At 37.6% G+C, this 24,955-nt stretch overlaps 1 protein-coding gene across 3 annotated transcripts in view; it reads left to right on the forward strand.

Annotated features, from left to right (window-relative positions):
• The window catches only part of LOC124375215 (segmentation protein cap'n'collar), a 230,454-nt gene that overhangs the window by 180,660 nt on the left and 24,839 nt on the right, over positions 1–24,955 (forward strand). For all 3 annotated transcript variants that reach the window (XM_046833335.1, XM_046833334.1, XM_046833336.1), the window contains one exon: positions 22,423–22,651. In XM_046833335.1, coding sequence (XP_046689291.1) covers positions 22,423–22,651 — 229 coding nt within the window. The remainder of the gene's footprint in view (positions 1–22,422; positions 22,652–24,955) is intronic.

The raw sequence follows: 24,955 nt of genomic DNA on the forward strand, positions 1-24,955 counted from the left end.
CAGAAATACTGCTTAACTCGAAGTTAGTATAACTATACAAACAAATTCCAGTGGAGGCGGACCGCCGCGCCAATGTTCCCCGAAGACGAAGGTGAAGTGGTGAAGAGCGACTGCCGGGGTATTTTTGGCGAGTGTGGTGTTGGTTGACAAAGTCAAGGCGAGTAGAGTGTCGAGTGTTTGCTCACCGGGACCGGGGAAGGTCGGCCGTCCAGCCGGGCTGTGTGTACAGCACTCGGCTCTCCCGCTCACCCGCTCACACCTCTCAGGCCTTCTGTCCCCCGTGATCTACATTTATTGGCGATTTGGATACAATAACAAAGTGTCATTTTATATCTATGCTTTCGTCCTATAATACATATCGTTCAAATCAAACAATTCGAATTGTACAAAACTACTGTGATGCTATATCTGTATAAAGGGTAGGCCCTACTATATGATTGGATTCCTTTAAAAAAATGTATCCTAATTTATAATCTGCAGTAATCTAAAAGTATATCTATATTGTTATGTTGCTACATAACTACTATCTATATATTGCGAAAGCTTTTAAGAGACAGAGCTTAAGGAACAGGGCTTTTAATTATTTAAACGAAAACCTCCATTTGTTTGCCGTTATTACAGAATTCCTGTATAGTGATATGTAAATATTCCGGACCATACAAATTATTTATAACTCTATAAGGATTTAACTTAACAAACAAAACTACTTAAACAATGTTTTGAACTCATAAACTGACGGTCGGCTGTACTGTTGCGGCGGCGGCTCATGAGAACAATGTGACAACACTAAATTTTCATTGTTGGTTGTGGCATTTCGGTTGATGTTTCGTTTTAAACACATAATTAATACACATTAAAATTGTGTTTTATAGATTTTAGACATTTTAAATAGGTTTTCACAAAAATATAATATTTTATTGTACTTTTACCATTGTAATGCTAAAATATTACACACTTAACAAAAACGAACACCCGTTTGTATGCTTATTAGTCATATCTTCAAAACGAGGCATCAATCTCTCTACGACCACAGATGTAATAAGGACGTAAACGTGTTTAACGATTAACATAACATCGTTTCACTGCAGTCGGCTAGTGTGACAACCGATAGAAGTTACTGCACGAGGTTATTTTTTAAGTATTTGATATAGCGAAAACTACAAGACAAGCCAATCTATATAAATAGTGTATAGAGTAGCCATGTGTTAGTAGTGGTAGTTGTGCTGTACGTGGTAGTTACCGGACATACGTAGTTTATGGCACCGGCCCCAGCACCGCACAACACTGGTAGTTACCGGTAGTGGCAGTGGTAACGTTACCACCGGTAACTGTACACAGGCACCAGATGGCACCAGGAATACATTTCGTGGACATGGGAATTTGCGACGGTTCAGTTTATCGCCGAGGTCATTACAGAATACAGAACGCCGTCTTAATACTTTTACTATTCGCCCCACGGCATTAAGACGAACGGTCCTAGCGTGGTTTTATGGTCCATTCTTTGTCTCTTCCCGAGTATATTTCTGTTTCTACGAACTATATTTTTTAGTATGTAAATAGTCGAAATTTCCGATGCCGGCTCATCCCAAAGTAGTGAGTCAGATTAACACAGACAGGGTGAAACCTGTAGTCGCAGCAGCTCATCCATCAACATACATCAAATTTCCATCTCAGGGAAGCGTATTGGTGGAACTGTGTACTGTGCCATCATCCTCTTGGTGGTGTGAGTATAATATCATACAGTTACTGGTTAGAACCATAACTGACAGAACTACATTGCAAATTAGATTCTGTAGATATGATCTGTATATGATTCTATCAGGTACCTGTCTAATAAGTGCAACGCAAATGTCGGTGATATCCGGTTTTCGATGAGACTTTGGTTTCTTTCTTCCCTATTGGTTTTTTTCGAAGAAGTCAAACAAATCTTTGCCGCATTCCGGAAATATTTGTTTGAGCTGTGTTCAACAAAGCAAGCTTAACGATTCATCAGACTTCTTAGAAGCAAGATCCGTTACTTTAATTTGGGAGCTGCTTCACGTATTATTCAGTCGGTTGTTAACTCTAATTTTTAGCTAGTGTATAACTTTTTGGATTAATGTGTGTTAATCGAAAATTACAGCTTTTTGTAGATGATATCGTATTTACTAGTTTATGGCCATAATGTGAAAAGAGAAATAAACTAGTATTTTAGATGAATATTGTTGCTTATTTTAAAATTCCTTTAGAGTCCGAAATGGTTGTATAATAAATTAGTCAAATATTAGTGTTCTTACATTTCAAACTATAGTAAATAATTGGTATTTATTAGCTTCAAATGTTCAAAACAAACCAAGTCACATCAATCAAAGGTTTTGTTTGAACAGCGTTCCGGCTCTATATGTATGAACGATTAGCTGAATGGTCGTGGGTAAGTTTAGACGAGCTAAGTATGGACTGCGGTGATCGTGCGATGGAGCCTAGGGAACGCATTGCGGTAGTTACGCTCTCGGCCGTATCGTCTACTGGCGTAGCGGAGCCGCGTATGATCGTAATGTGGGATGGACTAAACGATAATGACATGGCCTCAGGCTCAGGCCTAATCTTCCCTCTACTTACGGTCGCACTTGGCCTCTGTAAAACAATAGTGAGCAGCTCTCCTGCCAATGTTGTACAATTCTATGTGCCGTAAAAATAGTATTAATCGCATCGTATTGAACTTCCTAATAGGTTGATGGGATAACAGGTTAGACACCTTTACACTGAGGTGTGGTCATTTTTTTATTCTTTGCCGCTGAAAATGGATTCGGTAACATTAACGTGTATAGCAATTATTTTAACGTGATGTGTCTTTTTAGGAATTTTTATTGATTTCCTAGAACCATACGCATTGATTTCAGGATAGTCGGAACAAAAATATAAATCTGCCATTAAGGGGGCTTTTAGTTTAAACCTTTCACACGGATTTGATAGGGGCATTTTTGACTCCGCCGATGTGCCAAGGTAGCACGTGTTCACTATGCTATAGATCATTGTAATGGCTTGACTTTTCCAAGAAACTCATGAGTATTGATGAGTAGTAAATCTGTTGTTGATGGCCATTGGAAGTTTTTTGTTGTTCAGTTAAGTGTCCATAATTTCAAGAAACAGCAGTGTCAACGTATGTTGTATTTATTGTAAAGTTATGGGCCAATTATTACGCTATCTTATTAAATTCTCCAGATAGCTGAGTGACGTTTATATGAATTTTACAAACAATACAGTCTGAAACAGTCGAACTGTATTAAAGATCAATCGGCGTTGCTTTTCAAAATGCAAAATATAATTTTATACCGCTTCCGTTCTTACGTGCACACAGCACGGCAGATTTAGATCAGTTGTATTATTTAAAACTATTATATTTTTGAACTAGGAATTGATATCTAATGTCCGGATTACATTGTTGTAAATTGCCCCATTTTCTGTTACAATGCTCGCACGGATCTGACGTCCATACAATTGAATCGGAGGACCATAAAATAAGGTGGGAATGGTTAATTCAAAGTTAATTTTGAGTTAAGCTCCAGTTCACTTTGCGCTTAGTGCAGCGCCTGCAATATGACGCCGTCACAAAACTGTACTCATGGAATCTGGAGTCATGTACGTCTGAAGAGATCCAAAAACGACGACAACGAAGAAGCTCTAAACGGGTTCTTTTTCATCTTTTCCACATGAGAGACACCAATACTACAAAATAAAGTGTAGTCAAGGTGAAAAAGTATTCTCATTGTCTCACCAGATGCACTATTGAGTGTACTACGAAGTTCAAGACACGACCACAAAGCACGGTGGAGTAACCGAGTTTTCTACACATAACGAAGCCATTTCATTAAGTTTACAATTTAACAAAATACAGTATTTGGACTTATAAATAAGAAATAATTTGTGTAACGGGGTTTTTTACTTGTTCCACTCAAAATAAATGAAGAATTTAATTTTAATTATTTTGTATGGATTGTATGGTGTTACAAATGGGAGTGTGATGATCTTTTACAAAGTATGCTTGTGCTGCTTCAACACCTGAATTTGAATAGAGCCTTATAGGAATTTCAAACATCAGCGTATATCTATGTAACAAAATTCCTACCAATTTTTATTATTTTCTTTAGTAATTAAGGAATGTAATTTTTTTTGTAACAACGCTATCATCAAGGGAGATGACGTTTAAATTGTGAAAGAGAATAATTGTAATAATCCAGTTGCTACATTCTAGACCAAAACAGGCAAAGGAATTTTAAAATTCTCATATAAGTTGTACCGAATGAAAAAAAAATCTGTTATTACTATAAAACTAGTTTTATGTCTTAATGTTTTCATATATTGGCCGTCCAAAGTTTTGAAGAGTAAGAGTCGATAACGTAGCTTCAATACCTCTACATGTGAATATGACCACCACAACTAACTAACTACAACCAAACCTAGGGCTGTAGTAATTAAATGCCCTGATAAGGTTTTGACGGTTATTTTACGAGTATTAATTTATAAAACCGTTCCTTTGCTTATGCGGCCGTTCTCATGGTTATCTTGTGTATGTCCAAGTTATCAGAGTCATACCACTTGAACCGGATTAAAACGTTTTGACGTGATGCAAACTGGAAATGTCGGAAGTTAATTGGTAAAGTATTTTTCCCTGTTATATTATAGTGATAACTTTTAAATCTATTGATACATCTTCAGTTTGACACTACAAGATCATAGCCGCATATAAAGGTCTAACTTCCCTCCGACTGCCGGATGGGATATTTTATTGGTTGTAGTCTGGGTAGTTATTGCGATTTGGTTGTCGTAAGTGTCTGTGACAATAAGTTATTGTTGGAGGAAAACGCCTAGTTTCCCCCAGAGGTGCCAAGTGGGGACGGGGCCGGGACACCCGCGCTGGCCCAGCCAGTTGCGACGGACCTAGCCTCGTGACCGAGTGAGTGGAGGGAGACGGAGAAGGTCCGCAATTCGCCGGCTACAGAAGAGTAGGTAGGATTTCCTACTTTCCATCGCCATCGCTGCTCTTACATTAACATATGAGATAACTTATCTGCAAGACTTCGGGGCCATCACGGTCTTTGCGGCAGTTTTCCACAATAACGCATATTGTTTTGATATATCCCATTCAGGTTTTGTGGGCAGAATGTCTACCAGTGTAAACATTTTCTATGGTTGAAAATGATTAAGTCATAATTGCTTTCGATAAAAATGTAACTTCAAACCTCTTATCTTTCAAGTAAAGTTCTAGAGTTAATAATGAAGTCATATTTTACGCCATGAGAAAACTATTTTTGAGTTCAAGAATTTTATATATCTCAGCCACCAGTTGTGTAACGACTCTCTATGGTTGTCATTCAATCTCATGATGTAGCATGCTGGGGATTAAGTAGAATAAACTTTTAAATTCTGATATTTAAATGAAACGTAGTCCGAGGTATATTTATGAGGCATACATTCTCGTTATATACCGCAGAAATATTGTGGAGCACAAAATCGCAATGTTTACATTAAGTATGATCTCAAGTAACTACCTGTACATAAATCTCATTCCTATAAATTTCTATTAAATAAATTAAAATTATTTATTTAGCTCTTTATTTGTTTTGAATTTCTTTCAAATAATATGTTTTTTTTATATCGAATAAATGTGTTCGTAAAGAATGTTTAGCAGATTCAATGTGTTGCGGAAACTGTCGTAACTCCTTTGCCACCGCCTACGCCGCCATTAAAAGTTTGCCGATGCCGAAAATAGAGCGGGTCGAAGATCGGTTCCTGAGGTAGACCACACACTAGTTATTCAAGTTTAATCTGGCTGAGATTTAAGAGTGGTTGGTTTGACAAAGTAGTTGGTTTATTAAAAATATTCGTCTGTTCATCTTATCGAGCCCCTATTCGGTGCTCACCATTGCTCACGAGTGTAGCCTCACTCCACGTTACACCTACGGACCACGCGAGTATATGGACATCCGAGGAGGTACCCGGTCCGGCCCTACCCGCGTAGTCCACAATGCTCGCTAGTTATTCCCTAATTAGCCGTATATTTTCGATTAGACCGGCAGAGTGATGGTGATGAACGTATTGTGGGGTGACGGACGAGTTATTAATGACAGACGGGAATGCTGCAGTGGAGCGAACGTACTCGTGCTGGCGTTACGTTCTGCCCAGCGGGCTGACGCTACGCCCTTGTTAGCTGACGTCGCGTCGCTGTATTCTTCCAGTGTGCCAGCAACGTTTCATTCATGTATAGACATTTTAAAGTATATTCTGTGTTCTATACATTATCGGAACACGCAATTTATCGTTTGTGTGAATGAAACGCCAATAAATGATCATTAATAAAACTAAGTTTTCCATACTGCATACATAGATATTATGTAAGATTGATCCACATAACTAAAATATTTATTAACATCAGTGTTACATACTCATAGTAGCATCCTTAGCTCTCTCACTATTTCTACGGATTTCCATTCAAGAAATAAATACTGCAATTCTTCTTTGGTGATGCTGTTTGAACATTATACATTTATCCTGTCACCATTGACTTTGTTTATGAAAATTAAAAAATAATCACATCGAACAAGTTTGTCGAATAAGACGGCTGCGATAAAAGTGTGATGCTTTTGGGATGGCATATGGGATGGCGCGCAATGTCATGATATAGGATTCAATCAAGGATGATGTTTCGTCGAACCCTGAAGAGACTCTTTATACAATCGAACACATTTCATTCTTTTATGCGGTAATGAGACATTCCTTTTAAGTTGTGAACATACAAACAGTTCCATCCCTCAATTTTATTGTGTTCCGATTCTAAAGACTGTTTCGTTTTGCCATCCTCTAAATGTAGGTAAATGGTTGATTTACCAGTTACCACTAACGGCTGGGAGCGTCCAGAGGACTAGAAGCTTCTACAGACCAGGAAGAGCTTGAGACTGGGAGTTCCCAGTAATCTCGAGCTCACCTAGGCTGGGCACTTTCAAGAGATGGAATGTCTGAAATGCCGGAAACACCGAGTGACTAAGAGATCCTAGAATTAGGGAACACTTTTAAACGAGATGCACCCAGAGATATTAAAGTTTTGTCTAGAGATGATTTGAAATCAAGAGTTAAAGCCTTTCAACAGTCAGGTGATTTAAGGGGCCAAAGATTTATGCAGAAGAACCTCGTGACGTAATATATTAACATTTTTGCATTTTCTTGAGTTTAGAAATATATTCTCCTTAAAAAAATAACGAAGTACTTGTATTTTCATCAGGGGTAGTGTAAATCTTGGGAATATATATATGCTCAGTATGTTGTTGTGACATCGCCCAATATGGGAGTAATGCGAGTAAATCACGTATATTTTGAAAGCAGCGAGCGAAAGGTGTGAGAACAACTAAGAAAAATTACTTGAAACAATCGTAAATGTTTTGAGTGGTGGAGCTTTCACCGTGGATATATTGTAGTTGGCCAAATGTTGAGTGGAAAGTGTGATTGATGGCCGGTAGAATGTGATGTGTGCCATAAACCACGTGCTGTACGGCCGCAGTTGGCATTAGCTACACACTAACAGCGCGGGGGTCGCTGCACCTCGAGTCCACGTCCTACATCCGATCTCCTTCCTACACATGTTAGATCGCCAACAATCTAAGTACCTACTCTCCAATCATTGCAATAAACGAAGTCTGAACTCTGTGAGATAACACGATAAGACGATTAAAGGGACGAGCTGCTTCAGAGGCGATTTATATTAGTATATTTCCAATTTCGCGACGAAAACATGGTTACTAGCTTTTTATAGACACTGTAAGGTCTTCGTCACTGTCGGATTACTTCTCTATAACCAGTGCAAGGGTAAAGATGCAGTCGGCAAGATAAAGATCTAATCGTGGGTGGGATGTGCTGCTAACTTCATTTTAGTAAAAACCAGATATTTTTTAGATGTTCCGTTATCTTTGGTACTATTGTTTCCACTGATCTTTAATAACGTATAACAACGTTTTATGACAATGTATACTTAAAGTTTGAATTTAACAGTACTAGAAAAATAATAGAAAATAATAAACATAGCGGTGTTCAAATCTTTATTAGTTATTCTTTATTCTGTGTCTAATTCGTAGAATGTTCAAATACGTTAAACATTTTAATATCTTTGTATTGTTATATTTAATAAACAGTGGTAGACAATTGTGATTCTTATTAGTATAATATTAGGTTTAATTTTATTTCAATCCACCCATAATTTAATTTTTAAACAAAGATTTCATGCGGTATTAATTTGTACAAGGCTAGATTGTGAAAATTTAAAATATCCAGGTATTAAGATACTTGTAGAAACATACTGTTGAGTTCCGCGGACAGGTGTATCCTTCCCCGTAACATCGTGATCGATTGTAAAACATTTAAGAAATAAGTGAAATTCTTGCGATAAATTGTCAAATGACACGATGCTGGCGGTACTGCTGCTGGTTGGGCGGATAAGTGTATCCTTCCCCGTAACATCGTAATCGAACATTTAAGAAATAAGTGAAGTTCTTGAGATAAATTGTCCAATGACACGATGCTGGCGGTACTGCTGCTCATTGCGCGTGCAGGAGTGTCCTTCCCCGTAATATCGTGATCGATTGTAAAACATTTAAGAAATAAGTGAAGTTCTTGAGATAAATTGTCCAATGAAACGATGCTGACGGTACTGCTGCTCATTGCGCGGGCAGGAGTATCCTTCCCCGTAATATCGTGATCGATTGTAAAACATTTAAGAAATAAGTGAAGTTCTTGAGATAAATTGTCCAATGACACGATGCTGGCGGTACTGCTGCTCATTGCGCGTGCAGGAGTGTCCTTCCCCGTAATATCGTTATCGATTGTAAAACATTTAAGAAATAACTGAAGTTCTTGAGATAAATTGTCCAATGACACGATGCTGGCGGTACTGCTGCTCGTTGGGCGGATAAGTGTATCCTTCCCCGTAACATCGTAATCGAACATTTAAGAAATAAGTGAAGTTCTTGACATAAATTGTCCAATGACACGATGCTGGCGGTACTGCTGCTCATTGCGCGTGCAGGAGTGTCCTTCCCCGTAATATCGTGATCGATTGTAAAACATTTAAGAAATAAGTGAAGTTCTTGAGATAAATTGTCCAATGACACGATGCTGACGGTACTGCTGCTCATTGCGCGGGCAGGAGTATCCTTCCCCGTAATATCGTGATCGATTGTAAAACATTTAAGAAATAACTGAAGTTCTTGAGATAAATTGTCCAATGACACGATGCTGGCGGTACTGCTGCTCATTGCGCGTGCAGGAGTGTCCTTCCCCGTAATATCGTGATCGATTGTAAAACATTTAAGAAATAACTGAAGTTCTTGAGATAAATTGTCCAATGACACGATGCTGGCGGTACTGCTGCTCATTGCGCGGGCAGGAGTGTCCTTCCCCGTAATATCGTGATCGATCGTAAAACATTTAAGAAATAACTGAAGTTCTTGAGATAAATTGTCCAATGACACGATGCTGGCGGTACTGCTGCTCATTGCGCGTGCAGGAGTGTCCTTCCCCGTAATATCGTGATCGATTGTAAAACATTTAAGAAATAACTGAAGTTCTTGAGATAAATTGTCCAATGACACGATGCTGGCGGTACTGCTGCTCATTGCGCGGGCAGGAGTGTCCTTCCCCGTAATATCGTGATCGATTGTAAAACATTTAAGAAATAACTGAAGTTCTTGAGATAAATTGTCCAATGACACGATGCTAGTGGAAGTGCTGCTCGTTGTCGGCCAAAAACCACATCCTTGATGGTGAAATATCAAGTAAATCCGCGGAGTAAAGTTCCTAAACGCGTAAACACCAGTAGTTGTCCTAACGACCCTGTGATTGCTGCACTACGCCGCGCCGTGCCGCAAGGTCAGGAAAGTAGCGTGGATCCTGGCGGCTCTAGCGGCTGATGTGTCCGTCCTAATGTCTTCTGTTTATTGTCAGACTTTCCACTTGTGTAAATGCCAGGCCGGCTCTCAATAATCGTGGCCCGGGCCTTGTTGTACAAGGTCTGCTGACGACTGCTGCGCCTCACATCAACCTGCTTTCCACACCACTCTACCGATTCACTCTTTCTTTATAATTTGTCGAAGAGTGAAAAGTTAAATACTTAACGCTTACGAACAATTTCTCTTTCTTGTGTTTTTAACCTAGTCAAAGATTGCATTTGTCAGTATATCAAAACCAGTTTAATTTTCTAGTAGCACTTGTGTCTCCAGTAGTTGGGCAATTACCGTCCACTAGTCTATATCTAACATATTTAATGGCTCTAATAATACTACTACTAATATTAAATTGCTGAGTCTGTTAGATTATCGATTTAATAGACCAATATGCTGCAACATAAGTCAATATTATCGAATAAAATACATTTTAGCTTGTTTAGAACTTCTGCTGTGTGTTCTTTCATTGACAAATTTAGTTGTTCTGTGCTTGCTGCTCAATTTTGTTACGACACCCAGAGCATGGTTCCCTCTTAAAAATATTTATAAAGGAATTGCTGTGATGGAGCGGGGCTTTTCGTTGCAATTTTCTTTTAATCTCAAGAGACTTATGAACATGTAAAACGACTTTAAATACTTTGTCTAAAGTTTGTTATTGACGATGGAAGGTTTGAAAGGATAAAAGATTTTAGTTATTTTCCATCTTTTATATTACAAAAGGTATAACACGCCTTGTTATACTGATATAACGGTAGCAAATGTCCGAAATACTGTTGTCTTTAAATAGTTACTAAACATTCTTGTACAACACCCCTAAAGAATGGACCTGTGCGGGGGCCCATAATAATTTATAATTACGATAATCATGTAATTGGTTTCAATTTATAAATATCTATATTATACCATAATACACATGTACATGTTTCTTATAAGCGACATTTATTAAGTGTAGAGTTCAGATTTACCCTTTCATGTCAAACAAGGGTTTTCATAGTTACCGGAATATCATAATTGCACAATGTTTAGACAAATAAATTGTTAAAAATACTTAGAAATTCAAACAACATGGACACTCCAGTTCTCGCGTGGAAGGTAACAGTGTAGTGTAACCCGCCTCGCGCCGGTACGGTGCCCAGACAGCCGCTCTAATATCCAGAGCGAGGGACTGCTCAGTTTTTCTTATAATCAACCTTGACTTGTCGTGGGCTGATAGCAGGGTGGTTTGAATCTTGCCCGGGCAAGGATCATCCTAAGGCCCATTATATTTGCATTTTCTGTACCCGGTATTTTTCTCATTTGTTTTTCCAAATTGTCAATGCCAGTAACTGGGCTCGGGTTGGCCAGTTTGTGTGGTTACACTCTTTCAACTTGAATAGTTCATGTTGTGTTAATGCGTCAAACAAAGGATTCTTATCATATGAAACTATATAATAATTGAACGTGGTAAGTAAACCGCAAAGTAGAAGACTATATACCTTTTAAAATGTAGGAAATGAACATATTACATACATAACATAGTCTTTACGTTTATAATGCATATAGTGTTTTATTAGTCCTCAAAATACAGCACTTATTGATGAAGACTAAGTATTTGTTGGTTGTGGGATTTTGGTTTCGTTAATGTTTTAATCTGATTGATATCTGGGTGATTTTTTCATTTCAAGAATTTGATGTAAATATGTTGTATTTTCTAACAGAAAAGAATGTTGTTTCTATTTTATACACGGGCTAGTACCAAACACATCCCTTACACACTTTAGCTATGCCAAAATCGTGTAATGATGCCGATAAGACTTGTGCCGCATGCAATTTAAATTGATCTTTTACAATTGTACACAATAGACAAATAATTGCAATCGTAGACAAGTAATTTGATAAAATGCTCCGCGTAATCCTGACTATGTTATGATGCCGATAAGACTTGTTGTCGTATGTAATTTAAATTGCTCTTTAACATTTGTACACAATAGACAAATAATTGCAATTTTAGACAAGTAAATTTGATAAAATGCTACGGCTAATCCTGACTATGTAATGATGCCGATTAGACTTGTTGCCGTATGTCATTTAAATTGCTCTTTAACATTTGTACACAATAGACAAATAATTGCAATCGTAGACAAGTAATTTGATACAATTGTAGGCGTAATCCAGTATGTGTAAGTCCTAATTGTTAACTGAGTTGTGTATGCATACATTACCCAGTCACCACGAGCCGTAATGCTTACTCAATAATACACGTAGAGAGGAGGTGCAGAGGCGATGTACGTGGCACTTGTATGAGGTACTATCCAAATTCTGAAGCTACTGTAGTGTTGTACTTTTGTGTTTTCTCTCTTAATCCCAATTTTGAATTGTTGTACATATTGGGTTTTAACGACAACTTGAAGCATCGAGCTAAAACATTTTTTAGCGTCATAAACCCTAAACTTGCGACTGAAACGGAAAACCAAGGGAATATTTATGTCTCGACTGCGTAAGCTCATTAGCTGTTTTATATTGTAACGTTTTTGTAAGGTCTGGGTATTTGCTGTAAGAAGTTAAATACTTATTTTTTACACATGAAGTATTACAAGGTACATGATTTGTCTATTATCTATTTGGATCAGTTTTCCTCCACTATATGTCCAGTATTCTACGTACGGTTAACTTAAACATTAAAGCGGAATAAGCTAAGAACTGATACAAAATTGACTTGTGCTGGTACGTATCTTACTATTTAGCTATCTTGTGGAAGAATAGTCCTCGCATCAGTTACGGGTTCAGGTGTAATTTTGTTATATCAATACAAATTATGATCTTTGTGAGTTCTGGATCTGATAGCTGCTGGACTCAGCAAGAACGATAGGGAATGTCAACGTTTATTCTCAGCAGGGGCCTGGCTGGTGGTATTTATAATACATGTCTCATCGAACGATGCTGGATTTTGACCATCACGTTTTACTGGTAGTGTTTTCCAGAGGTGTACCCTTCCATGTCCTCTTTTTTCCCTAATCATGATTGTAAATCAAATATGAAAATGGGCTGTAGTGTTGGGCTATAGAAAAAGAGAAGCTGTTGGAGTAAAGTGTGCCACGATGGGCGAGTTCTTCTGGCACTGGGAGTCTTGGGAGCCCTCGTCAACGTGAGACTATGGGCGCTTGCAATCTCCTCACCAAATAGTTGACTGGTTCGTAAACTCATCAACTCAGGTATCGCGTTTTGATTCCATGACTATCCTCACCTTCAATTGTCGGCCTCGTATGAATGCTTTGTCGTCTGTCGACATTTAGACAACGTGTTGCTGTGAATTCTGCACAGTATTTCAGTGTCGGGGAAGTCGAAGGAGGATTTTATTTCCCTTGTGGCGATTTCCCTAAACAGCCGAGACGCGAGGCTTACACTAACGAAATGGCGGTATTGTTAACCGCATGCAGCGAACATTAAACGGACAATGTGCAATGAGGATGTCGCTGATTTCCCGGGACCGGCGAGAAAGCAAGGCCTAGTTAGCGAGGAGCGTCGGATCAACACTGAAATTCAATAAACCGATGCTAACTCTCGTAATGCACACACTTTACGACCACTAAACTAGGATTCCTCATTTGCCAGAAGGCCATAAAGTGGTTCATTAAACAGTTTCTACGGCGGGCTTTCCTTTTGTAATTGGTGACATCCGCGTGTGTCTATGCCACATCATGGTCGCTAACGGCGGAGTCGGGAGGCGAGAGACCACTCGTTCTCGGCGATGGCTACTCCCGCGCCACAGGTTACACAGCCTGTGAGATAGATCGGTCGGCAGTTCAACATTTGTACATGTTTATTGAGTTGACACAAGGCACAGGACACGAGACTACCGGTGAAGCTGACCGCCGCGTGTCCTGCCGAGTCCGCGGCCAGCAGATGGCAGTCGGCCGCTATTATTGTGATTACCGCCGGCCAAGCTATTACTCAGCGCCGATGACAAATTGTCGGACATTACTGCTGGCCACACTGTACACACGCACCGTTCTCTGGGAACTGCCAGTTTAATTATGGCGATTTTTAAATTATGGGTGTTTTTTTATATTTCAATCGTAAATCGTAAAATAAGAACATGGATAAAAGTTGATTAAAGTAAATGAGGAATCCTTACAGAAAGGGCGGATGGATAGATTATGTAACTATTGGATTCGCTCATATTAATGGAATATGTGTGTACACTTGACTAAAAACTACTAAAGCAAAACTTGTATTTAATTGTCGACCAAGAAACGATATAAAATTTGGAATTTAGAGTGCCAGGCTGTTAGGAAATTTGTAAACGATTTTCACATCCCCAGCCATTATTTAAGTATGATAGTAGTGTGGATAAAAAGATAAAATGGCAAGTACAAATATTTAATATAGAAACGTAATCTTTCTATTGAGTTTATAAATGCCCTTTAAAGTTTAACGATATTTAATAAAATAACAATGTTGTCATCTTGGGTGCCCGATAATAGGATATGGACTATGAACACCATTAATTGTTAAGCTATTTAGTGCTAAAACGAAATCAATTTTGATGTTATAATTGAATTTTGAGTATAGAGTTCCTGATCGAAGCGCTCTTGAATTGCTTTGCATATAGAAAAGAAAGAGGATCTATTAAAGGTCTACCGGATAGTAAAATATGCAGTGGTACAAGGTTGCAGGCGAGCAGGCAGAGGCTGGGGTGATCAATCATCACATGTCACTTCAATCACAACGGACAGGACACATTCCTGGCGAGTGCCGACCTACTGCACAAACACAGGTGTGTGTGTTCTCGTCTGCAGAAACTCAACACACTTTATGCTAAATATTTCATTTCACTATGATGGCATTTGTCGGTTGAGGTTTGTTAATTTTAAACTGTACACAAGAAGAACTTGTAAATATTCAACGGAATATTCCCCCACGCAAAATAAAATTATTATTAGTGCGTATAAGCATGGAAGTGCACGCTTATAAATACCGCATTTAATATAGATAATCGTAAAATGTAGCATTCACAATTTATGAACTATGAAGTACTTGACTTTATTGCGCTTAAACTCGAGTACAGGTTTACAGATCCTTGTTTCATTTAATTGCCTTGCAATAACTATTTTTAATAAAACGCGTTTTTAAGACACTAAACTTTATTCATTAATATTCTCAACATAAAAATGTGAATATGATGCGATCCGTTGATGTGTATTATCCGTGCACATTATACTGTATTATGATCCTTGGGATGAAAAGGAATCTGAAGCTTTTTAATTAGCTAGCTCAAAGCTGTTTTATGATTGTTACTGCGTACAACCTGTGAAGGTCGCGGGCTAGGCTACCGCTTGGGAAACCCCTGGCGACGATTAAGAGGCTAAGTTTGAAATAATTTTAGAAACAATAGGCCTATCTAAACATTGTTTTCTAATATAAAATGAATTGCTAAATTATGCGTAAACACACACACAACCAAAAAGTACAGGTGATAAACTAGTACATTGTTTATTGTAACAAATTATATAATTTTATAGACGATTAACCAAAACAACTTATTACTGTAAGACATAGATAGAACATTTAGTACACATAGACACCAGGTCTGTGTCGATATAATTGTATGTGACAACGAAAAAGACAAACAGCGTGGAATAGAACACAAAATATGCATTAATGTCAGCCCGCCCATCTGTCACTATCCCTCAATTTTGGCTGTGAGCGACATCCAACCAGAAGCGCGAAGATGTAATAGACACAGCTCACGACCAACTTTCAGAGAACTCTAAATTGACGATAAATTCTAGATTTGAGCTCGTGAATTACGCTTTTAGCGAATGCGCAAAAATTAGTGTAATCATCCTGTTTAGTACAACATCTACGAGTACGTACAGTTTTGTCCATCACAACCGCGTTCATAATTTATACCATCTCGTTTTTATGGACTACAATATATAGGTACATGGTAAGTAGTCTTGTTTCTTTTAAAGTACTACCAATATTAATTTATTATTGACTATGCTGGAAAAAAATGGAGTAAAAGTGACATTTCTGTATATCAAAAGGAGAGACTTACCCCCTTTTAGCCTCAGTCTGTTAATTGTCTAATATGCACAGCGCAATTAAAAAGCTAAAAAGGACAGAATCTGTACAGTGTTGGATAAGAGATATTGCACCGTTATGGACAGGTTTTCAATCTGCGCTATGTATAAAACTGTAAGTCCGACGCCTTCGACCCTAAGGCAACCGTAACACTTTGACATTTACTTAGATTATACGATCATTTCATTTATACTTGTCAATATATGTGAAATAAACGCGTAGTTTTATGTTGTGTTTTATTATATCCTTTAATAGTTTTAGTTGTGAAGAACGAATAAAACGTCAGGGAATAATGAAGTCTCAGTTTGTTTATAAGCTCTTTTACGTACGGTACGGACGCATATTTAGTAAAATATTGGCACTTTTCTGGACCCCAATGATCATATTTTCACTCTCGATGACGAAGCTCGGAAATAGCAAAGTATATGTATTGAAATATAAATATTACTCGAGACAGAAACGCTTCCAGTACGGACAGTGCGCTACTGGTGTCAGTGCGAGTATACTGTACCTGCCGGCCGCGGCAGTCCAGCAATAAGGATATATTGCATGCCACGCACCTTTATGGCCAACATTAGCATCTAACTATTAAAATATTACATTTACAGCAGCACCGTCGTAAATCGGCACTCCTGTCCCCGCTTGCGCCATCGTGTGGCGAATCGCCCATAGCCTGCCTGCGGACGCGCGCCGCGCCGCCACCGCTGTGCTGTGGATCAGTTGAGTGATAATAGTTGAACACGATACATTACATTACTCTTCCGGGCAATTCGATAATTCTTACATTTTAATAACGAAGTCAGTAATATAGTACAGTCGTTTATATCGATACTTATAAAAGAGTTCAGTATTACAGATATCAATTACTCATTTACTTCCATCACTTTGTACAGATATGTCTATTAGGGTACTTCGGACAAGTAATTGTAGGAAAGACAGGTGTAGTACGGGCTAGGGACCAATAGATAAGGGAAAAGAACATATGTTCGCGTTCTTTTTGGCCTCTATTAGAGACTTCCCGCAAATAACGTAGAAAAGATACTGCTATAGTGACTCCTCCAAGTCTCCGTACTCGATCAAAGACTCTCGTGATAGAACTAGGAGCTGATCAAACATCCTCCCAAGTAATAGTGTTGGTAGTCTCCCGGATAGAATTTTGCGTCTCGTGCGATCAAAAAATTTGACTAAATCAGGTGGACAGTTGACCTGTTATGCTGATGTTTACGTACTCCGCATTCGATCAAAGACTCTTGTGATAGGACTAGGAGCTGATCAAACATCCTCCCAAGTAATAGTGTTGGTAGTCTCCCGGATAGAATTTTGCGTCTCGTGCGATCAAAAAAGTTGACTAAATGAGGTGGACAGTTGCCCTGTTATGCTGATGTTTACGTACTCCGCATTCGACCAAAGACTCTCGTGATAGGACTAGGAGCTGATCAAACATCCTCCCAAGTAATAGTGTTGGTAGTCTCCCGGATAGAATTTTGCGTCTCGTGCGATCAAAAAATTTGACTAAATCAGGTGGACAGTTGCCCTGTTATGCTGATGTTTACGTACTCCGCATTTGTACAAAGACTCTTGTGATAGGACTAGGAGCTGATCAAACATCCTCCCAAGCAATAATGTTGGTAGTCTCCCGGATAGAATTTTGCGTCTCGTGCGATCAAAAAATTTGACTAAATGAGGTGGACAGTTGACCTGTTATGCTGATGTTTACGTACTCCGCATTCGACCAAAGACTCTTGTAAAAGGACTAGGAGCTGATCAAACATCCTCCCAAGTAATAGTGTTGGTACATACATAGCTACGGAGAACTATGTTTTGGTAAATTTGACTACAGTTCTTTTAAAAATAAATTAAATAAATTGATTTGTAATTAAATTACTAAACTCTTTAGTGATTCACTAGAATCAAATTCATCATTTATCAACAATCAAATTAAAATCTATTTTTTAAACAAACTAAGTACAAGACAAGTGAATTCAGGGATAAGTGTAAAACTTAGCGCAGTTTTTAGCGTTATACTCAGCTGGCTACATCACATAAGAGGTCGAGTAGGTAGCACCCGGCAGATTAAGTTGCGGTATGAAAGAGACCGACTTAAAGAGCGGGCCTGAATGTGACGTTCCTCGTTACAGTAAAAGATTGCTGTGGGAGAGACGGCTTTGTTAGTGGTTCCGTCATAATTATTCGTGAGGCTGTGATAGACGTGGTGTGGGCGGTGTACGGTCTCACGACCGCAGCAGCCGGCTTGCTCGTTCCGCCGCGCCGCTACCGTAGGGCTACCGGGCTACAGCCGCAGCGTCGTTCCGGAGACTTCAACGCCGGGCGTCCAAGTCCTAGTGGCGACCTGAGTCGCGGAGACTCTTCACAACTGAGATTTACTTTCAACACGTGGACTATAAAGGTGCACCTGCATCATTTAAGATATTTGCCAAGTCGCATTGAAAACCCATCATGATCTCGAGAGCTTTACGTCATAAATATCACTTTGCATAAAAAATTATATTTGCTGTTCTACCAGCTTTTAATATTATCGATTGGCATATATCTGTCAAATAAAATTACTAAATCTTTTATTAATTACAGAGTTTGATTTAAGCTATTTGTATAATTTAGCCTATACATCATAATATATGGTACTAATGTTTTAATTAGGTTTATAAACACACTTCCGTTACAAATTAATAACAAATAATTATGAATATAATCGTACCAAATGGGCTTGTTTATAAGACTTGCTGGGGTTGGTGTTAGTTGATAATTTACGTTTTTACAAAAGCGACCGTGCAGTGGAGGTTCGCAATATTAAGACGACCTTGATTTTGAACTCTTGTTCGAGCTTGTAACGTCGACAATTGCACCGAACAGCTATTTAGACAATTACAGTCGTCGGGAGCACTTGCCGACCCACTGACCGGGCGATAGTTTTCTGGAGAAAGTCGCCAAGTATCGGGTCCCATTGTGGGCCGAGTACCTCTGCTCCGGCGTGAGCGATGGTACCACAGGACAGCGCTGGCTGCTAATCACCAATCACCTCTCGGTCATTCTTCACTGTAATCACTCCCCCGGGCACACACCGTCCTGACATATCGCCCCTCTCGCCTGGCTTTCCTACCGTCTCCAGTCAATTTCTTGCTCGTGTTCGGTGTATGTGTAAAACACAAATCTAGGACCCAGTGATTACAGAGGTTCCTGTAGCAGTTGATCCGCAATTAGCATTATTTACATTCCAAAGGAGTTTGACAGTTTACGGCACTATTGTAGTTGTTGCTGTACTTGTATTACGTTGCAAAGCTGGTTGTCATAGGAGATAGCTGAAGACCTATTTAGAAGCGAAGCTATTTTTTTTACATAAGATAGAACTAGATTGAACATAACAAAAACGGTAATTATGACGCAAAAGTTAAAACAATAAATTGGCTGAATGAGGAGTAGAGTTGGGTCTCGACCTTTGAAAGTTTTTGCCTAATTAAGAATTCAGCTTTGAGTTTAACAGAGCTTGAAGGTGATCTTGGCAATGTACAATCTGGGGGTGTTTACACTGTAGCCGGCCGAGAGAGTAGCCGGCCAGCCGGTAGCTCGGCGGCGAGATCCCGCAGGCGTGGGCCGAAGCACGCTCACGACTCAAGTCAATATTGACCGTGGCCTGTGGAGGAGTCGGAGCCGAGATCTGTCAATCAAACACCTGGAACAACATACCTCGCAAACCTCCTTTTACTTTTTATGCGTTCCTCGGTCGTTTTTACACGTTTCTCTTTGGTTTTATCTCTCTATAGTCCACATTCTCAGACCATCTGCCCGGTTGGGCGTGATGGAATGATGCTTTTTGGGTATATCCTTAATGTATTAACCGATAATCAGACCTCAGTATTCATCAGTACCTTTGTTGGTGCATTTAATAGGTTACTATTATTATTTAATAGTAGAAGTTGTTTTGTGGTGTTCGGGCCTTATTTTAGATGTACGGGGTTAAAACCTAGATCTTTAAAAAAATACTTAATACTGGTGGCCTACCCAGTTTCGGACAAATATGTCGTTTTCTCGTCATGTAGATTTAAGTTGCGTTGAGTTTCTTTTACTTTGTGTGACAATTTTGATTGATTACATAAAATTACATAATTACTTTGCACTGCAATGTTCTCAGGATATAATTATGATGACAATACAAATTATATATATGTGTGTGTATGTATATATATATATATATATATTAATAATTTTATATTATCATATATAATGACGGGAGTTGATAGTGTTGTGAGCTTATCAACCAGGCCAAGTGTTTGGTGGAGGCCAACATCACTGTCGTCATCTCTGTGCCCTTGTCCGTTGTTTGTCCATCAGCACGCCCTTGTTTGCTCTGCTCTAAACGGTGCAAATATCGCGCGTACTGTCCAGCACTCGGCAGGCGACTCGGCGCGGCGTGCGATCCTGACCCACATGGCCGCGGGGACATACCTCAACTGTGGAGACACGAGATCAGATATTCATTTAATCGATTGTTCTACTCTCGCACATTTGTATCATCCTATTATCTCTGTCAACGTTGTTATCAATATTATGGTAGGTTTTGATAGTTGACAAAGTGTTTACACGCAGGTCAGACTGCGCAAACGTTTAATACCATGTCTATCTTTTAAACTGCGTATATATTATTGATTTTATACAGTTCTACAAAATCGTTTGAGATACAACACATTGTTTATAACCAAAACTATAGGACATGTTACAAGCGTTCCAGAATACTTTACCTTTACTCTAGGTTTATAAATAACAGAGTTGTGATTTTTTCTACGGCCGCCACATTGAAACGAAATCGTGTACCAAGCTAGCCAACGGGCTTAATCCAGATTTTACACTTTCGAACGGGGGTTGTTTTGAGTTCTGGGGTGTGGTAAAGTTATACAGTAATTCTAGTTTATTTCTACTATGAGGGCAATTTCAATAGGCATTATCCATTCACCTGCTGATACAGGTGAAATATTTACATTTTAAAACAATCAAAATAGTTACTTTCACTCATCAAGAAAAAACATTAATAGAAGAACACTAATTTACTTTGTTTTGTAACATTAATACATTATGTTAAGCCAATTTTATAATATATCTTACAGGGAATCAAAATGTCGGACTGTGGATGAATAATCAGGTTTGTACGATCGGTTACAGCACATATGAAAATTGTAGATAGACCAGAAGAAATTCAGTAATCAGTTTTCATGATTGTTGTATCTCACCACCTGAACGTGATAAAGTTTAACATGGAAGGTGAAAATAGCACAGCCAGTAAGCCAGTATAGTAAGAACTAACCGTAAAACGTGCTATAGACGCACGTCACCGCAGTGCTCGCAATAGACTCTTCCACAAAGTCAGGAGTCTGCACACCCAGTCGTCATTTGTCAAAGGATTGTCTTGCCTCTCGTGGTCACATCACAGGCAAGAGTTACTTGCCAAAGAATGCCTTATAAATAATTGTAGTATACCATCCCGTGGCCACTGGGTGTTTTGTAGTTAACTCTAGATAAAGTACTGGGTAATTAATAGGTGCTTTTATTAACTAAGCTGGTCTGGTCATGTCAATTGGTTGTTCGTTTTAATAGTCTTTGTCCGAACAAAATACTATTTTTATTCAATTATTGATTAATGCCTTGTAAAATTGCAAAACAAGTCTCCTTGGTGTCCTGTCTTTTTATCACAATAATGTAGTGTGTAATTGATTAGATATTCACTTGATAAAACCTTTTGGCCTTGTCCCAAGTCATTAAAGGTTATTGTTGGCACTTAATCACCACCTCATCACATCTCGTACCTCAACATCGTTGTCTGCAACCTTCTACTTTCTTGGTGCTCGTTCATTGAAAAAACGTTTTCTTTTAAAACAGTGTAACAATGGGGTTTTATAAATTTGGATTTCTCGCTGAATACCTACATTGTAAAACAAAATCATGTACAATACATGGAATGCTGAATAGTCCTTGATAAATTTCGTCTCTGCATTTAGTTTAATCTTTTGTTAAGTCAATTTTATCGATATTAACATTGTAATTATGTTATGTTTTCGTTGTGTTTTAGGATAAATTATTTTAGAAACTTAGATTTAGAATTTGTTTTTATTGTTTTACAGAACTTTTAAAAGGTTGAAAACTCTGGAGTAATTTTTATTAATGTAAATTTTGTTAAAATTAATTTTATTGTGTTTTGTATTAATGATTAGAATACTGTGGTATTATAAAGAGTGATTTTCAATGTATAGTATATTTTTTTACAAACAGGTGAGGATGTGTTAATAAACTTGCAATCTAATTAAAAAACTGTAGCAGTAGGTGTACCTAAAGGTTCAGTGATTAATTTAAACAATAAGGTGATGTAAATCGTGTTTGGTTGCAGGGCCGCATGCCGTATGTGCGCACGATGAGCATGGAGCAGCGCTGGCAGGATTTGGCTAACCTGCTCAGCTTGCCGGACCCCAGCCACCCGTACCACCACTTCCATCCCTCGGGCCCCTACACAGGGGGTCCCAGCTACTCGGCAGACCGCAGCGTGCTGCTGCACAACGCCACGCTGGCCCCACCCATGGGCGACATCACTACCAACTCCACTCCCTACCAACCGCTAGGTCAGTCACTACTTCAACATTGGGTAGTGTTCATTCACAATCTCCATTTGGCGTCTGAGTGGAGTGCATTAACTATGAAATATGGTCAAGATATATGTTGCGCACTTTTAGTACTTGTGTTTTTTTTTTCTTTTCATAGGAGAACACACATTCATTTATATCTATATTTCCCTTTCACGTTTTAATTATATAAATAACTGAATGTATGTGCCGGATTTAAAAATTAAACATTATATAAAAAAATGTTTCCTTGCTGTAAACGTTTGTCATTAGTCAAAGAACGAATTGGGAAATAGATTAATTATATACATTTTACCTACTACCAAAAAAGTCTTTCTCTGTTGCAAGATAGGCCTACATACATATATATATATATATATATATATATATATATATATATATATATATATATATAGTGTATTCATACTTTAAACTTGCACGTACACACACACACACACACACACACACACACACACACACACACACACACACACACACACACACATCCAGAGAAGTTTGAAAGTTAACAACAATTATGACCTGCAAAATATTTAATTATATTGCAACTTTTCAACTGCACAGTAACACTGTATTAAAATAAGTAAACAAATGAAGATACACTTGATAGCAAACTTTCTGTAATGTTAAGTTTTGATATTCAGACAAAATGTGATGATTTCCAAATTAAAGTAATATAATTAATTTTGAGTTTTGGTAAATTCATTATATATTACTTAGTGTTTTTAGTTTCATGAAAAAATTAATTTTTAAGACAAAAATTTTAATCTTAATGAATGCTTTCTCTGTACAAATATACCAAAACTAAGAATCAATTATAGCCTATTTATAATTATGTATTTATTTTTGTTCAATTGGTAAACCCATTTTACAAATATAAAAGTCCATTTTTAAATTAGTTAATTTATTTGGAATATAATGTTTTATTTCGCTTATTCACCCACTAACTGACACAAATGTCACGGCTATCACTAATCTACAGGAAAAATTAGGTGGAAAAAGAGGCAAAATTTTGAAATTTTTAATTCATGTTTTTAATAAAACAAAAAAAAGTATAAACAAATTCCCATTCAAAATTTCCTGTAAATTTTGTAGTTTTTGAGATAACATATTATGATGGACACCCGTTATAATTAAAAAATGTAAAAAGAGATTTAGCAAGCTAGGTAGGTAATTATAGCTGTATGCCATATTATTATGTGCATTATACATTGCGTTTTCTGTTATGGAAGTCTGTTAGTTCAGTTACTACTATGCTCTAATCTGTTTTCTATCTCAATTTTGAAGTTCAGACCTGATATTCAATTATTAGTTAATTTATGAACTTCAATATAATATTAATCTAAAGTTATTACTGTACATAATACAGAAAGCAAATTATACCTCTTGAATAACAATTTTATTTAGTCATAATTGTTTTCAAACCATTAATTTCTGAACAATTTGATGTGTAATATTAGTATATTACCAAAATATGAAGAAGTAAGGGGAGTTTTGAATGTTTGTTATTCTGATTGGCTATATTGACATCAATTTGAAAAGGATAAATATAACACCAATACAACTAGTAGCCAATAATTTGGTCATAATCAATATTACTTAGTTTATTCTCAGTGTTTCCAACAAGAAGTCTCTAATATACTTACTGTATCATGTACAGTAATGCAGTATAACGTATTGGTACATAATTTATAAGGACACAGTCTCTAAGTAAAGTAAACCATAAAATATAGTATATTAAGTTCAAATTCCAGATGCATTAAGCAGTAATTTGGAATAAAATAAGTCCCCATTTATTGTTAATGTTAAATATAACAAGGGCTTATTATATTTTTACAAATTGCAAATGCTGTTTGTGTAATTCGTTCATTTTAATACTTTAGTAGCATATGCATATCCAGGATTTTAGTTTGCAGAGGGCCCAAGTAAATAATATCTTATTTAATGTTTCTGGAAAATGATCATCTTTTTTAGATATTTATCGTATTATAAAAAGTAAAAGGATTTAGAAAGTGAGGACCATAATCCATTTATTAATAAGCATTATCAAATTAACGTGATTCTATTTGTCCCTGTATTCTATTTATTGATGACCTAATCTAAATTAAGTACATTCACTTCCGCTAGTCTAAGTAAAGAGTTTTGTTAGTGATATTTTTTTCAGAAAATACTCAAAAACATTTGTAGGCTTAAAAAAAGCTTTCTATGTATCTAACATATTTGCAATGAAAATAAAAGGATGTCAAGCCAGTAATAGATTAATCTATATATATAAAAATGAATGTT

The sequence above is a fragment of the Homalodisca vitripennis genome, chromosome 1 (genome assembly GCF_021130785.1).
Source record: "Homalodisca vitripennis isolate AUS2020 chromosome 1, UT_GWSS_2.1, whole genome shotgun sequence".
NCBI lineage: Eukaryota > Metazoa > Arthropoda > Insecta > Hemiptera > Cicadellidae > Homalodisca > Homalodisca vitripennis.